The following is a 16,858-nucleotide window of genomic DNA, read 5'->3' on the forward strand; positions in this document are numbered from 1 at the left end:
GCTTATTTGCACAAGCATTGTAAAACATGAAAGTCAAGCATTTGGTGCATTTGGGATATTGGGAATAAGAATGCTCCTGAAGTAGTGGCTCAAAATTTTATCTGCTGCTTAGCTCTTTCTCCAGCTGCAACATATAGTGCCAACTACTCAGCTTTTCCTTTGTTTGAGACATTGTCTCAATGTATAGCTAACCTAGATTTGGCCTTAATCTTGAGCTCCTCCTTCCTCCACCTCCTTAGTGCTGGGATTATAAGCATGTACTATCACACCCAGCATTCAACCATTCCTTTAAATACCCTGGCGCTGCTTTCAGGTGATACTACCACTGTGCCTTACTACCAAGGTAATGTATTGACTTACCGTGTGATAGACACTATACTACATTTACCTGGACTTTCTGACTGACCCAAGACACTCATGAGGTGCATGGTTCATCACCTTTGCTTTTGCAAGCAAGAAAATTGAGACAGGAGAGTTCAAGCATTCTAGCCCAATAAGTGGCTAGAATGCGTAACTGGCACAGTCAGGTCAGGTTTAGACTAAGCTCCTAACTCATTATGCTGCACTCTGCACTTTTCCAAGCTTTTAAATTTTATGAGGAAACTGGGACCCAGTCTCTTGGTGTACATAGCAGAGTTGGAACTAGTATTCAAGTCTTTGATTTAAAATACTTGTGAACATCCCATGTGTGTGGTGGGCACTGAAGATGCAGAGGTGAAAGGCATGGGGATACTTGTCCTTGTGGGGTTGGTGGGCTTTGTGGGATTGTGTGATAGTGGCAGTGGGGAGACCAGAGGAGGAGCACCCAAGCTAAGGCTGTTAGGTAAATCTTGTAAGACAGGATGGGCTGATGTGAAGAAAAGAGGGCATTGAAGGTAGGAAACAGTCTGTGCTAAATTCTTTGACAGTATGCAATTAAATTTTGAGAAAGAAAAGGAGACTGTTGTTTGGAAACTGTGAGGAAACTTGATGGTAAGACAGGTCTTGTGTTGAGTCTTACGAGTGTTGGTAAAGAAACCCCCAGTTTGAACAGAATGCTTTAAAGGGTAATACATTCGTGTACATCGAGTAAAAATAATGCATTGTGCTAGCGTGTCCATCTACTGGATCAGGATTTGATAGGAAGAGGGTATTTCGGGTGAGGGTGGGTACAGGTGAGCTCAAAGGACACCTGCAAGACACATTCCACAGCTGCTTGATTCAGCCCCAGGTAGTTTCCTTTCTCCAGGAAAGGGCCAATTAGTAGCTTAAGCGGATTCTTTCCTATCAGCCAATTGGCTGATATGAGTTACCTCTCAAATTCAACAATTTGGAGAGTACAGGGGTTTGGTAACTTCTTTTCCAAAGGAAAAGTGGAGGCTCTTAAGGATTAGGTGATTTGTTCAGGTCACATAGTGTAGAGCAGTGGAGCAAGTGTTTTAACCAGACGCATGCATAATGGAGGGAAGACCAGTATGAATCTCTAGTGAAGCATAGAAATCTTAACTGGGGGAATATCAAATTTTAAAGAAATCACCACAGTAATTGCTTTTGGCCTGTGCCCTCTGGGGGGGAACCTGAGGCAGGGTTTTGCAACCAACAGTGGGTTAGGGTGTTGGTGATGCTCTGGGAGGCAGAGAAAAGGAAAGGAAGACTATCCAGTATGTAAGTGATGATCCTCTGCAGGGGAGGTGCCATGTATCTGCATACATCCTGTAGCATGGCTTCTCACAGTGTGTGGGACCTTTGGGGCCCTCTCAGGGGGACTTGAGGTCAAGATTGTTTTCACAATACTTAAGATGCTATCGCCTTTTCCACTAGTTCTTCTGCGAGTCTACCATGGAGTTTTCCAGAGGCTAATGCCTGTGATGTGGGAGCAGATTGAGTGGAGGAAGCAAAAGCATTTAGAAATATTTTAGTAAGATACTTACATTAACATATAATGGACCTATTTTAAAATTTAATTGTATTTAAATTTTTCTTAGATTAATTTCTCATGTAGGAAATATTAATAAAGCCATTAACAAAAAGCCCTTTGGAATCCTTGAAAAGATTATAAAGGGGTCCTGAGACTGAAAGGCTTGAGATCGCCTGTGTCAGTCCCCAGGTGGCAGCCACTCTTTCTAATTGGAGGAGAGTGGTCATTTTCTTTCACTGCTCCTTATACCCTGTCTCTGTATGCTGTTTCAAGGAGCTATCTTCCTCCATCTGTTTTATTATTAGTAGTGTTATTTTCAGCAGTACTAGGATTTGAACTCAGGGTCTCACACTTGCTAGGCAGGTGCTGTACCACTTGAGCCATGTCCTTAGGCCTTTTTTGCTTTAGTTATTTTTCAGATAGGGTCTGCCTTGATCCTCCTACCTATGACTCCCACTAGCTGAGATTACAGATGTGTATGCACTAACACACCCAGCTTTACTGGTTGAGATGAGGTCTCACTAACTTTTGCCTGGGCTAGTCTAGAACCAAGATCCTTCTGATCTCTGCCTCACAAGTAGCTGGAATTACAGGTGTGTGCCACCTTATTTAGCCCTATCTTATTTATATTTCAGCTGGGATACCATTTACCTGGAGCTGAATGATAGAAATTTCAATTTTAATTTGGGTTAAAATTTAAAAACATAATGTTTTGTTTTAGGGTCAATTCATTGTTTCTGTTGCCTGTGCCTTACTGATTAAACCTTGGAGTTAAAAATGTTCAGGCTCCCTTGTTAGTTTCTTTGCAAAATCCATTGATATGATTGAGACTAAGCTTGAACTATAAGAACTCAGATCAATACAGAATCTCAGTAAAGTACAGATTATAAACTTTGGTGGAGAGAGTATGCGGCTTTGCAACATGAGGGCCCATTTTCTTTTGCTTTACTGGCTATGTTGGGAGGACAGCTAGTGACTGTTAAGACACTAGCCAGTGACTGTTCCATCACCATCTGTGCTAAGAACAGGCAGGTAAAGTGAGGTTGACATTCAAATGGCTACTTTTTATGAACTTCTAGCTATATTAATCTGTTAACCCTTAAACCAGAAGTCAGATTCATGCTCTTTGAGACCACACAGGAAGTAATAATGAAGCTTAAGCTGATACTTTGATGTCAGTGACTATTATTTTTCCCCACAGTGCTCTTCATTGAAGGAGAAGCCTCGGCCACAATGCCAGTTGATGAATACTGGCTGTGCTTACCAGCTTCTCACCTTAGACCTTTTGTGCAGACCGTCAGGGTGACACAAACTTGCCCCCACTGTTGCTGGTTTCCAGGTTCATTCCCTTCAGTTCCTGAGCCATCATGTGCACCAGGCGAGCCACCAAGGGGCTCCGGCAGGGCTGAACTCCCCATTCCACTTTCCTCCACGTCACCCCCTTCCACATCCCAAGCATCTTGTTCTGCTGACCCCAGCTTCCACCTTTCCTCCCCTCCACCTGACTGTAGGCAGGGGAAAAATACGCAGTATGGGCTGGTAAGTTTGGGGGGCTTTTTAGTTATTAAAGTTAAAACTTGATTTTTAGAAGACCATTTTATTGTGCTTGTTGACTTTTTCAGTTATCTTTTATTAGCATAGGTTTTTATTTTAATAAAAGGTAGTAAGTACATTACTCAAATGAATATGAAATAGAACTAAAATGTGTAAAAACTAGTGGAATGAAAGGATTTTTTAAAAAATTAAATCATAATACCTAAGTTATAAAATCTGTTCTGTGCCAAGTATCTGGAAAGTAAATACTAAATATAACCTAGGAGACTTCGAGCAGATGCAAATTGAAGGAATGACCTTTACAAAGTCACAGTTGTTAAACTGCCATGTGAAGACTGGGGGTATAGTCAGTGGTAGAGTGCTTACTCAACATGTACAAGGCCCTGTGTTTGATCCCCAGCACCACAAAAAAAAAACAAAAAACCAGAAAACAAACAAAAACTATAAAATACCTTGAAGAGAATTTTACATTTGACATGCAACTCAGTATCAATTAGTAATTCTTCTGAATTAATAAGATTTTTGTGTCTCAGCAAAACAGTATAAAAAAATCTTAAATATTTGGCCAACTTATTTTTTCTTTTTTTTTTCTGGCAGTACTGGTGTTTGAACTCAGAGTTTGAACTGGGGTTTGAACATGCTTGCTAGTAGAGCCACTCCACCAGCCCATTGGCCAGCTTTTGCATTGTTAAATTGAGATTGTTATGCCCATATTTACCAGGCCCTCTGGTAGTCTGAGACTGTAAGCCACTTTGACTAGAAAGTAAAGATGATTGCTGAATGGCATTGATGACCCTATTAAAAGCATAAATATTTTACAAATGTTTTTGTAACCTAATTTATATCCAATAGCCTCACATTGTTTACCTATTGAAATCTCAATAAAAGGGTTTTTCCCCCCCCTCCATTGTGTGTGTGGGAAATTGCCTGATTTAGAGCTTAGTTTAAAAACTCTAGAAAAAAGGGCTGATGATCAAACTTAGTTTAGGACAAGTTGATTTTGTGATTTTGTTGGGCTGTCAGGACATTTCCCGTGTGTATGAAGAAGTACCATATGAACACTGAAAAGTAGTTAACAGTGATATGAGAAGCTATTGGGAGGCAGTCCTCAGGACTCATAACATAAAAGAAACAAGTACTGATGACCACTTGAAGAAGGGTTGACTATTTCCATTTCTAGGCTGTAGTGTAAGTTGAGTAACATTTTCCCTTTGAAAATTACTTTAAGGAAAGTTTTCCTGCAATGGTTTTTTTGGACATTGCTCTTTTACTTAAATTATTTTCCTCTTTGTTGTTTTTCTTCAGGCTTACCAGGAGGACCATCTTCAAAAGCTGCTAAAAATGAATGGCTCTGAAGACCTCCCTGAGTCCTATGACTTCGATCTTATCATCATTGGAGGAGGCTCAGGAGGCCTGGCAGCTGCTAAGGTGAGACTCCTTGTGTTTTATGTTATCTGGATGATGGTTAGAACACTTAAATCCCTGACAGAGTTCTCCAGCTTTTTTGTGGAATTTATTTGATCCACTCTTGTTGTATTTTTCACATTAACTTGATCAGGATATATTATGATGTCCCTTTATAAATCATTTTTCCAAGTTGAAATGTATGTTCTTTATGAAGTATGGGCTCATTGATTTAGGACACATTTTCATTCACTTTAAGTTTGGTTAATTTTTTCAAAGATAATAAGGGTGTTACATGGAAGTGATTTGGAATTAAATACATTTCTTATTTTTTAGTAGTATTTGACCTTCACTTTGTTGATTTCACTATTCACAACACCTACTCTCCAATAGAAAGGTGGGGAGCAGTTAGATTTCCTAAGCGTACTGGTTAAAAATGATCTTCCACCTGGGTACACGAGGTGATCTGAGAGAATAGCCACTCATTCTGTGGCCTGGCATGACAGGGAAGGGGATATGTAAATAAGCAAGTGAAGGTGGATTCAAAGAACCTGCCCAAGTTAGGAGCAGGCTGTTGCCTGGCATGAAGCAGTGCTTTGCTCAGAGCAATGCAGGAGCACTGCCTAATGCATTTGACTCTGGTGGGGGTGGGTCTGAGGGACACACAGACACAGTCCTTGCAAATAACCTTTGGAGGTTTAGCTGCCAGGATACAAAGCGTGTCCTGAGGATAATAAAAGATGCTCTACAAAATGAACCTGCCTCTTGTCTTTGCTCCCTGGAAATAGATTGGGAAAGCTCATAAGTATCGTCACCTTTTCATGGGCTCCTCAGGAAAATTTTGGAAATCTGATGATTTAAGAAGAAAACCTTATTCAGTATTCTACCTTAGAAACGGAATTAGGTAAAACTTGGAAAATTGTACTTTTAAAGACATTTCTTTATAGGTTGAGACAAGGGGTATAGTCTGTCAGGAAACTGGCTTTACCAGCTACTTATCACTTGCTTGGAAATAGCCACATTTTTGGTGGTTTTTTTTTTCAAATGCTTGCTTAATCTGTTATTGTTTGAGTGGGATTATGTAAAAGGAGTTCAAGGTTTCTTAAAGATTAAGATTGTTAATATTGTAACAATTTTACAATCACAATCTGTGTATAGTCTTCAAAGCCTCACAACTTGAGTATCATTCATTTTTATCCTACAGTTGAACTGATCATCATGGTAAGTGAACTTCCAGGTATGAATAATTGGTTGTGCCTTAGGTATTCGAGCATAGTAAATACAGTATGGATTTTAGCAGACCATTTCCAGTCTGTTGTTAACCTTTCTCTTTTTTAATAATTTTATTTTCCAGGAGGCAGCCAAATATGGCAAGAAGGTGATGGTCTTGGATTTTGTCACTCCAACCCCTCTTGGAACTAGATGGGGTAAGTCTCTAAAATATTTTAGAAGTGATTTTGAAGAAGCAGGTTTTTTTCCTGACAGTGATCCAAAAAAACAAACAAAACAAGACAAATGTTTCTTTCATTTGAGCTAAGTTAAAATGGACACAGGACGAATGCTAAAAATTTAAACTTCTTTTTAAATCTATCTCCTCCCTCAGTAAGAACTGAAATCATCAGATACTTAAATGGCTAGACCTGGCTGTTTCTGAGTCTTGGTGAAATATGTTTATTGTTCATTTATTCATCAAGTATTTATTGATTACTGATGAACCAAGGCCATGGGGATATAGCAGTGAACATGGTATGGAAAAAGTTTCTGCCATCTTGGAGTTTACATTCTAGCATGGAGACAAAAGATAAGAACTTTATGAATCATGATAAGTGGTACTTAAAAATTTGTATAGTACAATAAAGAGGAACTGGGTAAAGGAGAAAGGTTTTTTGTTTTTTGGGTTTTTTTTTTTTTTCAGTGTTGAGGTTTGAACTCAAGGCCTAAACTTTGAGCCACTTCACCAGCCCTTTTTTGATGGGTTTTTTCAAGATAGAGTCTTGCGAATTATTTGCCCAGGCTGCTTTTGAACCTCAATCCTCTTGATCTCTGCCTCCTGAGTAGCTGGGATCATAGGTGTGAGCCACTGGTGCCCAGCAAGGAGAAAGTTTTAACTTAAATCAATTTATCAAGCAAGGGAGGTAGCATTTAGATGAGGCCTAAAGAATGAGAATGAGCCAACTGTGCTAAAAGCTGAGCAGAACCTCCAGGCAGTTTTCCTCTCTCTTTCTCAGAGAGTAGTACAAGTAAAGGCTCTAATTTAGATAAGAGTCCTGCATGATTGTGGTAGTGGGAGCTGGAGGCAGTACGAAGTAAGAGTGGAAAGGATATCAGGTTAAAACTGTTTAGGGCCTTGTAGGCCAAGATGAGGACTTTGGACTAATCAGAGCACATCCTGGTAATCCCTTGAGGCTTTTAAGGTAGGAGAGTGATGTGATAGGTAAATTCTATCAAGATTAAAATTTGGCTACTTACAGTGGAAGGCATTAAGCAGCCAGCAGTCCCAATAAGGTAGTGTTTGTAATTCATCAGTCCAGCAAATAAGTGTCAGTTCTGTCAGGCACTGTTCTTGGTGCTAGGTGTATACCCAGAGTGATGCTCTGATGATGTTCTCCTTTCAGGACATACTTTTGAGCTATGAGCTCCACTGTCATCTTGCACTCTGACTCCTGTTCTTTTAACTACCTCCCCCACCTACCTGCATTTTGTTCTCATGGAAATAAGCTATCACAGTGTTCTTTAACTTTGAGATGCTATGCCTTTTTGGGGAGGGAAGAGAGAAGATAAGACGTGAGTCCTTTGGAGAAGCAAGTGAAAGCTGTAGGCTACCTCCTTAAAAACTGCACATGAACACTACATGTTACGTGAAATTTCAGACCCACTGCAACTTAACTATGCTCACCCTGTAACCACCCCTTTACCACTTCTGGGCATAGATCTAGTGGTAACTGTTGGGTAGAACACATAGTAAAATTTCGATTTCTGGCATCTTATCAACAATCAGTTAATTTTTTTTTGGCAGTACTGGGGCTTGAACTCAGGCCCTTCACCTTGAGCAACTCCACCAGCCTTATTTTTATGAGAGGTTTTTTGAGATAGGATCTTTCGAACTGTTTGCTCGGATTGGCTTCAAACCGAGTTCCTCCTGATCTCTGCCTCCTGAGTAGCTAGGATTGTAGATGTGAGCCACCGGTCCCTGGCTTAATTTTGAAACTTTAAGTATATGGAAGTTGTGGAAAGCTTCTTCTTTTTGTTGTAGGATGATGTTGCTGTGTTCAGTATATAAAGCTCTCTGAACTTAGAAATGTCATGAGACTTAGGAATAAACTTATCTAAATAGTGTCAGCCGCGTTAAGCAAATAAAGGATGATGTCTCATGGAATCTTAATAATCATTGACTTTTTCTTTGACTTTCCAATGTTGTTGCAGGTCTTGGAGGAACCTGTGTCAATGTAGGGTGCATACCTAAAAAACTGATGCACCAAGCCGCTTTGTTAGGACAAGCGCTACAAGACTCTCGCAACTATGGATGGAAAGTTGAGGACACAGGTATGGGAGGGAAAAGCTGATCTTCACTCTGTGCTTTTGGAGGTTTCAGTTATGATCTTTCAAGGTGCAACATCCATTTTTACAAGGGCAACAAATAGCTAGAAATTATTGTTCTTATTTATGTTTTTATGAGTAAAACCACTACACTTTTCCTTTATGAGGTAGCTACATAGTTATGATGTCTTTGGAGTATGGTATTTCTTTTTTGCTCATTTGTTTTTGAGACAGGGTCTATGTAACCCAGACTGGCCTCAAACTCATGATCCTCCTGCTTAGCCTCCCAAGTGCTGGGATTATAGATGGTCTGGACACCTTGCCTAGCCATTGGCTCTCACATTTTTCCCAGGCTGGCCTCCAACCATGATCCTCCTGGTTTCCACCTCTCAAGTAGCTAGGATTACATGCTTAGGCCACCCTACCTGGCCAAGTTTTCTTATGTTAGGGTCATATCTGTTTTCTCTTATAAGGCTGCTTTCTTTCCATGACCTTTAGAGGCCTAACTTGAGTTTCATTATTTGGTTCTGAGCCCCATGTTATTTTCTCTTTTCCAACAAACAAGGCAGTTGACTTCGGAAGTAAACAATACAGGAAGTATGAATTTAATGCATAATCCATCAGTAGTTCCCATTCTTCCCAGCCCTCTCTCTCCAAGTTGCTAACTCTCCTGTCTGAATGCCCCACCCACTTAGCCTACACATTAGTGCTCCTTTTCCCCTTCTGCAAGACTGCTGTTAATATACCCAGTTATTAGCACACACTCCCTTCAGTATTTCAATGGACTTTGACACTTGAACCAAATGAACATTGTCTCATTTGTCTATCTTTGGATAAATTATTTGTTCAACTATTTTAACCATTTTACCACTTTTGTGGTTTTTTTCCCCTTACTAAATCGTAAGGTAGAAAGACATAGTTTTCTAATTTTACACATTTCACCTGCTGTGTTTGTCAGCAGCAGCAAGTCTAGAGTGATAAGAACTGGTGAAGAATGGCAACCTCTGTGTGCCATATCTGTGCACCCTTCATAAGTGAATGCTTGGTGGCTTCTTATTTGTTGGTGCCTTCAGGCTTCTTGTTAAGCCTTTGTTGTTCTGAAACAGAAATGGTATGCTGTGCCTGCCAGGATACCACTGTGGGAGCAGTACTTAATCTCTCTCCTTTTGTAAAATAATTGTGGTAAGGAATACAGTGGATTTAGGCAAATACTACTTTGTTTTCATTGGGTCTTAGAGCTAGATAGAAACTTGGAGATTCATTCTTCAAATGAGACCATTCTGTAGAGAGGTTCAGTCTGACTCCACTTGATTCCTGTACTTTTTGACAGATGAAGCTTGATGTCTTATTTTACATTTTTAGAATAGAAACACATCTAATTTCATGTCCTTGACCAAAGAATAGTCCTCTTGTTTTCTAAGGAGACTCTTCTCTGACACCACATATCCCCTCAGTGTGCTAAGGAAAAAAAGGAACCGGACCAAGCAGAACAGTTGAATCTTCCTAATGACAGGGGAATAACAGGTCACCCTATAGCTAACAGTCCAGAACTTGGCCTGCAATCTGCCTTTTCACTAAAGTTCAAACTCAGAATTCACACAGAAAGTCCCAAGCCTTTAAAAAAAAAAATCACTTTGATGTCAGTCGTTTAAACTGGGTGAATTAGTCCCTTCTGAAAGATTGATTGGCTTTACGTTGAGTTCTTTTATGTTCAAATGTTAAATGTATCTTTAAAAAATGAAGTATTTGAGAGTGCTTAGGATCCCATTGTTATTACTGTTGGGGCTTGCAGAGTTTTGGGATATATTCTCCCACCACACACCTGATGTTTTGCATACAGTATGCATATGACTGCCACTTCATGAGTATATGACTTTGGGCAGGTCATCCATCCTTTATTTTCCTGAATATATAGTTTTTTGAAATTTAAGTTCAGTTGAGAAAATGAGTCACGCATATTAAAGGCAATATTTTAAGTAATTCTGTTGGTGTGGTTACTCTTCTTGAATCTATGGATGTGGCCTGTCTCTGTAGTGGTGTAGGATAAATTAAGAAAGTTAACTTAAGACCCAGCTCTTATGGTGGGCAGATGGGTGCACTCAAGTGCAAACAAGTTTTACCTGGCTGGCTAGAGTCTACATTCCAAAGGTTTAGTTTTGGACTTCAGCTAGTAGAAGAGACCAGAGGTACTAGGAGAGGCCTGGGAGGCTCTGCATATAGGTGGGCTGAGTGAGAATGTGTAGCATCCTGGCAGTGTGGAAATTCAGAGAGGTGGTAGGTGTTGGGCATTGTTAGAAGGCAGGGGAGAACTGGAATTCCAGGTATGTCCAAGAATCCTGTTATTAAACTGCATATAAAGTGGAAATTGGGACTTCGTAAGACAGAAACTTGGTTCTCAAGTTCTGAATGCAAGATCACGACCAAAGGAACAGCTACAGTGCTTTGAAGCTGAGTCCTAAATGGTGGGCAGAACTTCTAAATGCCTTCTGCCTGAGTATAAACACAGTAGATGCTGGAGGGGTGATTGGTGGCCTACTCACCACAGGGTAGAGGGACTTCAGTAGGGAAAGGAGGTTTGAGGTATGTGGAAATCAGATTAGCCTGAGCCACAAAGGATGACTTCACAAAGCGTTAGACCTAATCATTGAATTTGAATTTTAGTCATTGAAATAATGAAATTTGTTGGTGCTATTGAATAATTCTAAGTATGTCTTATTTTAGAACATGGTACCTCCTATAGGTTAGCAGAGTACAGCTCCCAGTGCTGAAATTACAGAAGTGATTCCTCCTGTGATCTAGTTCATTATTTCTCTACCTGGTTGATGTTACTGCCACATTGGGCTGAACAGCTCTAAGTTGTAATGGATATATTAAAGGGAAGTTCGAACCAGGGACCTCTGGGCATCAAATGGCAGGGACATCCCTAAGTCACTGTGACACCAATGTCATGTGTCTCGGGTTTACTTAAAATACAGTATTCTGGTTAAAAAATAAAGAGAAAGGTAGTATATGAACAGAGATTGATAAAGCTCTGGTAATTGTTGTAGTTAGATGTTGGCACGGGGTGAGGCATACACTGTTCTCTCCATTCCTGGTGGATCAGCAGTGGGTCCTGCCCTTTCTTTTTATAGAGGTGGTAGACAGGGACCAGGCAGGCAGGCTGGTCTAGGCTCTCTGCAGTGTCCCACGTGAGTAGTTACAGAGAAACTTAATTGCTGTTGGACAGTTGAGGAGCTAAATGTTTTATTTTCTTTCGCAGTTAAACATGACTGGGAACAGATGACAGAAGCTGTACAGAATCACATCGGCTCTCTGAACTGGGGCTACCGAGTAGCTCTTCGGGAGAAAAAAGTTGTCTATGAGAATGCATATGGGCAGTTTATTGGTCCTCATAGGATTAAGGTAATTGTAAAAGCAGTGTCCTACATGGCTTTTCTTTTTTTTAAACTTGGTTACTGATAGAGGAAAAATATTTTGAAGTATTATAATAAAAGTTAAGGCCACTGTGACCCAGACTATGCAGTTTGGTAATTTGGCCATCACACCTTTTTCTGGGGGTGAGGGGTGATGTGAGTGTGTTGGATCAGATTACCTAGATTTGAAGCTTGGCTCTGTCACTTGGCCAGCATTGTGACTTTGAGTGAGTCCTTAACTACTCAGCTTTAATGTCTTTTCCTTAATGAATTGTCAAGTTTTTACGAGAATCAAATTATACACAGTGGTGAGTAGCCTTTGTTAATAGTAAAGTTTGTAATTCTAATGGATAATTACTTATTAGAGTTGACATACTGGTTCCTTTGCAGGCAACAAATAATAAAGGCAAAGAGAAAATTTATTCAGCTGAGCGCTTTCTCATTGCTACTGGTGAAAGGCCACGCTACTTGGGCATCCCTGGTGACAAAGAATACTGTATCAGCAGGTAGGAGAAAACAGGCAAGAAGAGGATAACCCATAGTGGACTTTGCTTTTGCTTTTTCCTTCAAACCCACTTAATTCATATCTTGGAGTTCAAAAAAAGTATTTTGGCACATCTTGCCCTCTTTGGGCATTGGAAGAAAGAAAAAAGAATAAAAGAACATTTTTTAAAATTCAAAGCTTATCAACATTCATCTATGAATTATTCATATTAATACTCATATACTTTGTATGTAGATACATATATTTGTATTTGAAATTTATGTATATGTGAATATGTACATACGTAAAACCAGATGGGTATATTCACAATATTTTATAAAATTAGTATGGTACATGTGTATGTGCATTTAGTTTTTGCGCTAGGATCATGTTGTTTTTTGACACTTGCAAAGTAGACCCAAAAAGGATTAAGGAATTTCAATCCATTTAGACTTATGAGGCCCTGGGGTCCCCATTCACTGTTCTTGCAGTGATTGCATTGTCTTGTAGAGGGACCTTTCTTATGAAATATGTATGTCAGGCAAAGAGGTTTTGCTGTTTGATTTATTTTTGCCCATCGAGTGATAATACTGCTGGCATTGTTAGGAGTGTTAAATTATGAAGTCATTATAACAGATTATTGGTAAACATGCTTTCTTGGATGCTTTTTGCCTGAAGTTTCTGATTGAGTTGCACATTACTCTTCAGGCTCCCTTTTTTGGTAGTATGACTTTACCCTGCCTCTTTTCCTCATGTGGGGACAGCTCTGATGGCAGCTGTTGCCATTGCTGTCTTAGATGTCAGTTTGGGCTGCTGTAACAAAATACCTTAGACTGCTTATAAATAACCTCACTGTTCTGGAGGTTGGGCAGGTCAAAGAGGAAGATACTGGCAGATTTATTGTTTGAGGGCTGATTTCCTAGTTAACGCCTTCTTGCCATGTCCTCACGTGGTGGAAGGGGTGAAGACACCTCTCAGTTGCCTCTTTTATAAGGTCTCTAATCCTGTTTGTGTGAGCTCCGCCTATATAACCTAATCACCTATTGAACACTCCACTTCTTAATACTGTTGCTTAGGAATTTTAGCGGAGGCAGGGGCACAAACATGTAAACCATAACAGGCTCTCTTTTGTATTCTGTAATTTTTTAGAGATAGAATCTCTTTATGTTGTTGTTGAACTCCTGCACTCAAGTGTTCCACTTCAGCTTGTAGCTGGAACTACAAGCGTGTACTACTGTCCCTTCTCATTTTTAAAAACTCATTTCTTAACATTGCTTTTATGATCTGACTTATGTCTTTATATTTGTCAGCTTTTAAACTTTTATAGTTGTGGGGATTTTTAGTATTACAAATATTAAAAGCTTTTCCCCACCCTTCTCTCCACTCTGATAATGGTTATTACAGATGAGAGAAGTACATGTGTTTTCCACATTGGAGAGAAGCTGAGTGGTAGAATGAGGGTGGACATTTGGGTTTGTAAACGTTCATGTATTCCAAAGTTCAAAATCATTTTGTGTGACTGTGGGTTGGACTCATGTCAGAAGTTACACATTTTGCAATATTTAGCTACTGGCAGTTTGAGCTATTCCCAAGCTAGAGTGGCAAGAAAGGGAGAGTATCTAAGACCTAATAGAAACTTCTCATAAATCGTATGTGTAGCTAACTAGATGTTTGTAATGTTAAAAGTTTCTTGTTCTTAGGAAAGCAAAAATATTTACTTGTCATTATGCATAGATGAACATTTTTCCTTTCCTTTTGTCCTTTTTTTTTCCCCCCTTTAAATTTCTTTTCAGTGATGATCTTTTCTCCTTGCCTTACTGCCCGGGTAAGACTCTTGTGGTTGGAGCATCCTATGTTGCTTTGGAGTGTGCTGGATTTCTTGCTGGTATTGGTTTAGATGTCACTGTTATGGTACGGTCCATTCTTCTTAGAGGATTTGACCAAGACATGGCCAACAGAATTGGTGAACACATGGAAGAACATGGTATCAAGTTTATAAAACAGTTTGTACCAATTAAGGTAAGTAGGACTATCTGTAAGTTTGTTGATTCTATACTAGTGATAAAAACAAGAGAGGGTTGGTGATAGGTGCATCCTTTGAGCACCATGAGGAATGCTGTGGTTCCTCAACTATTATGTTCTGATACATGAGCCTGTACCTGCCTACTGTCTAAAAGGCTTTGCTCTTATTTACAGATGAATAGTACCTTCCTTTGTCAGCTTTCTCTTTGATTCTTTGCTGTTTATTGTCTTTGGTCTGCTATACTTTTTTCTTCATATCTACTAAAGATTGTAAGATTTCAAGATGTGGCTGACTTTTTTTTCCCCCATAAGATATTTTCCCTTGATATTCTGTGGAGTCAACATATGTACTATATAATTTTGGCTCCCTTGGAAACAGTTATTTCATTTTGTTATGTGGGCTGGCTTTTTTTCCTCCTTCAATATTCAAAGGAGTAAAATTTGCAATTATATCTGAGATTTTGTTAACATTACCACATGAGTGACATTTTACCACATCATCCCTTGGTATACTTCAGACTAAAAATAGTTTCCTTTAGTGCAGGTTAAGGGTGGGACTGGTACATTAAAGGTTAGAAATTTTAGCTGTGTATTTTTCTCTGAGTTCTAATGCTGATAGGTGTGAGCTCTGGAATAGTAATGACCTGGAATCAAATGACTGGAATCCTGACAGTTTCTCTCCATATGACTTCGAGGTATTTAACCTCTGAGCCTCAGTTTCTTCTGTAAAGTGAGGCAGACAACAGCACTGATCTCAGTTCTTAAGAGGGTCACAGTGATTGAGTGGTGCCTGGCATGGAATAAGTCTAAAGTGAATCTGTCTCATGTTGTTGTTGTGAGGATGCACAGTTCCCTAGAGTTACCAGTACTTGATTATTCTCAAGGTGTAGATGCTATGTTTGCATTAGTAATGCTTAGGAGACAGCTCTGTGTATGTGCATATTTAGAAAAGCCACAGCTTCCCCTCTCTCTCTCTCTCTCTCTCTCTCTCTCTCTCTCTCTCTCTCTCTATATATATATATATATATATATATATATATATATATAAAATTTTAGAATATATAATGTAGGCTCTTTTGAAAAACCAGTGGATTGTGCCTAATAAACTCAGGCTACTCTGGTATCTCATTCCCATTAGGTGAGTATGAGCTCTTGATGTACAAGAAAGCGACTGAGTGGAAGTGGCCTTCTGTGGAGAGGTGGGAGAGTACATACTGCTTGGAAACCTTACTGTGTGCAGAAAGGTTCTGAGTGGAGGAAAATTGTTTAGATACAGAAAAGGCCTGATCGGAGCACAAAAGTAAACGGGTAGAGGCTAGATGAGGCCCTTTACCTGCCTTTTTGAAACAAATCTAAGCTGTGGACCACTTCAACTCCTCTCCAGATATAAAACAGTTTAATTTACACAGCAAAGACTTCCAGTATATTCAAAAGATCAATATTTTCAGTCTCTTGCCATGGCACAAGTATCAGGACTTGCTCATTCCTTTCTGCATCCTTAATAACCATTGAACCTCTACTTCTGATAAACACACACAGCTCATTGCCCACTATGACTTTTAGGCCTTTCCGGCTGTTACTTTATCATTGTTGACCTATGCAGTATTTATTCTTCATCAATGTGCTGAACATCTGTAGCCTAAAGGGAATCTGAATTTGGGCAGCAGTGGTTGTCCATGGGACTGATGGCTTTGGAGAAATTACAAGATAGGAATCTGGGAAAAGCAGTAAGTCATCGGTTTACTTTTAGAGACTGGTGTGCTTTCTCTGGTTTGCTTCGTTCTTATTTTCTCTCTGAACTTTGCTCTTTAATAACTACTTGCAAAAAAGCACCTTTAGCGAACAACATTATGTAGTGAGAACAAAGGGGATAAATAAAAGAATCACTTATCCTAATGATGTTAAGGTGAGGGAGAGGGGAAGTAAAAGACCTTGCAAACCAGATTTTGTTTCAACCTTGTGTTAACCAAATAGAAAGGGAAGGTGTAGTTATCCTCCTTGATAAATGTCTTTGTTTCAGAGCAAAACTGTTACCACTTTTATAGGTTGAACAAATTGAAGCAGGGACACCTGGCCGACTCAGGGTAATAGCTCAGTCCACCAGTAGTGAGGAAACCATCGAAGGAGAGTATAATACGGTAAGAAGTGGGCTCAGGTTAGTGTTTCATCAGAAGACAGATAATGTGCTTATTAATGTGTCTGTTGTGTACTTGGAATGACTGATTGCTATATCTAAAATGCATGGGTCCTATGTCTGTTTCAAGAAATCTCAGTTACTTCTGATACTAGAATTTGTTTTGGCAAAAGAAAGGCTTCAGATTTTCTCTACTGTAACTTAAAATATTGTTTGGCTACAAAAAAGGCAGCACAAGTTTTTAATGAACTCTGATTTCTGTATCCCCTGTTTTTCACTTTTATCTCCCCAGCCTACCACTTAGAAAACAGCTTAACTCGGTCTTCAGTCATATACTGAGCAGGCTTTGTTGCTAAGCTTGTTAAGGTTTATTAAGGCATTGACTTCCTTTCTTTTAATAAGAAATGAAAAAG

The 16,858-nt window shown here is 39.5% G+C and overlaps 1 protein-coding gene across 7 annotated transcripts in view; it reads left to right on the top strand.

The window, feature by feature from the left end:
- The window catches only part of Txnrd1 (thioredoxin reductase 1), a 96,733-nt gene that overhangs the window by 57,401 nt on the left and 22,474 nt on the right, over positions 1-16,858 (top strand). For 3 of the 7 annotated variants that reach the window (XM_074084264.1, XM_074084266.1, XM_074084267.1), the window contains 8 exons: positions 3,099-3,436; positions 4,757-4,879; positions 6,210-6,282; positions 8,279-8,398; positions 11,652-11,794; positions 12,196-12,311; positions 14,083-14,308; positions 16,357-16,449. In XM_074084264.1, the coding sequence (XP_073940365.1) occupies positions 3,099-3,436; positions 4,757-4,879; positions 6,210-6,282; positions 8,279-8,398; positions 11,652-11,794; positions 12,196-12,311; positions 14,083-14,308; positions 16,357-16,449 (1,232 nt within the window). The remainder of the gene's footprint in view (positions 1-3,098; positions 3,437-4,756; positions 4,880-6,209; positions 6,283-8,278; positions 8,399-11,651; positions 11,795-12,195; positions 12,312-14,082; positions 14,309-16,356; positions 16,450-16,858) is intronic. The other 4 variants (XM_074084268.1, XM_020152425.2, XM_020152426.2 and 1 more) reach the window with 2 other exon arrangements.

Source organism: Castor canadensis, chromosome 8 (assembly GCF_047511655.1).
Source record: "Castor canadensis chromosome 8, mCasCan1.hap1v2, whole genome shotgun sequence".
NCBI lineage: Eukaryota > Metazoa > Chordata > Mammalia > Rodentia > Castoridae > Castor > Castor canadensis.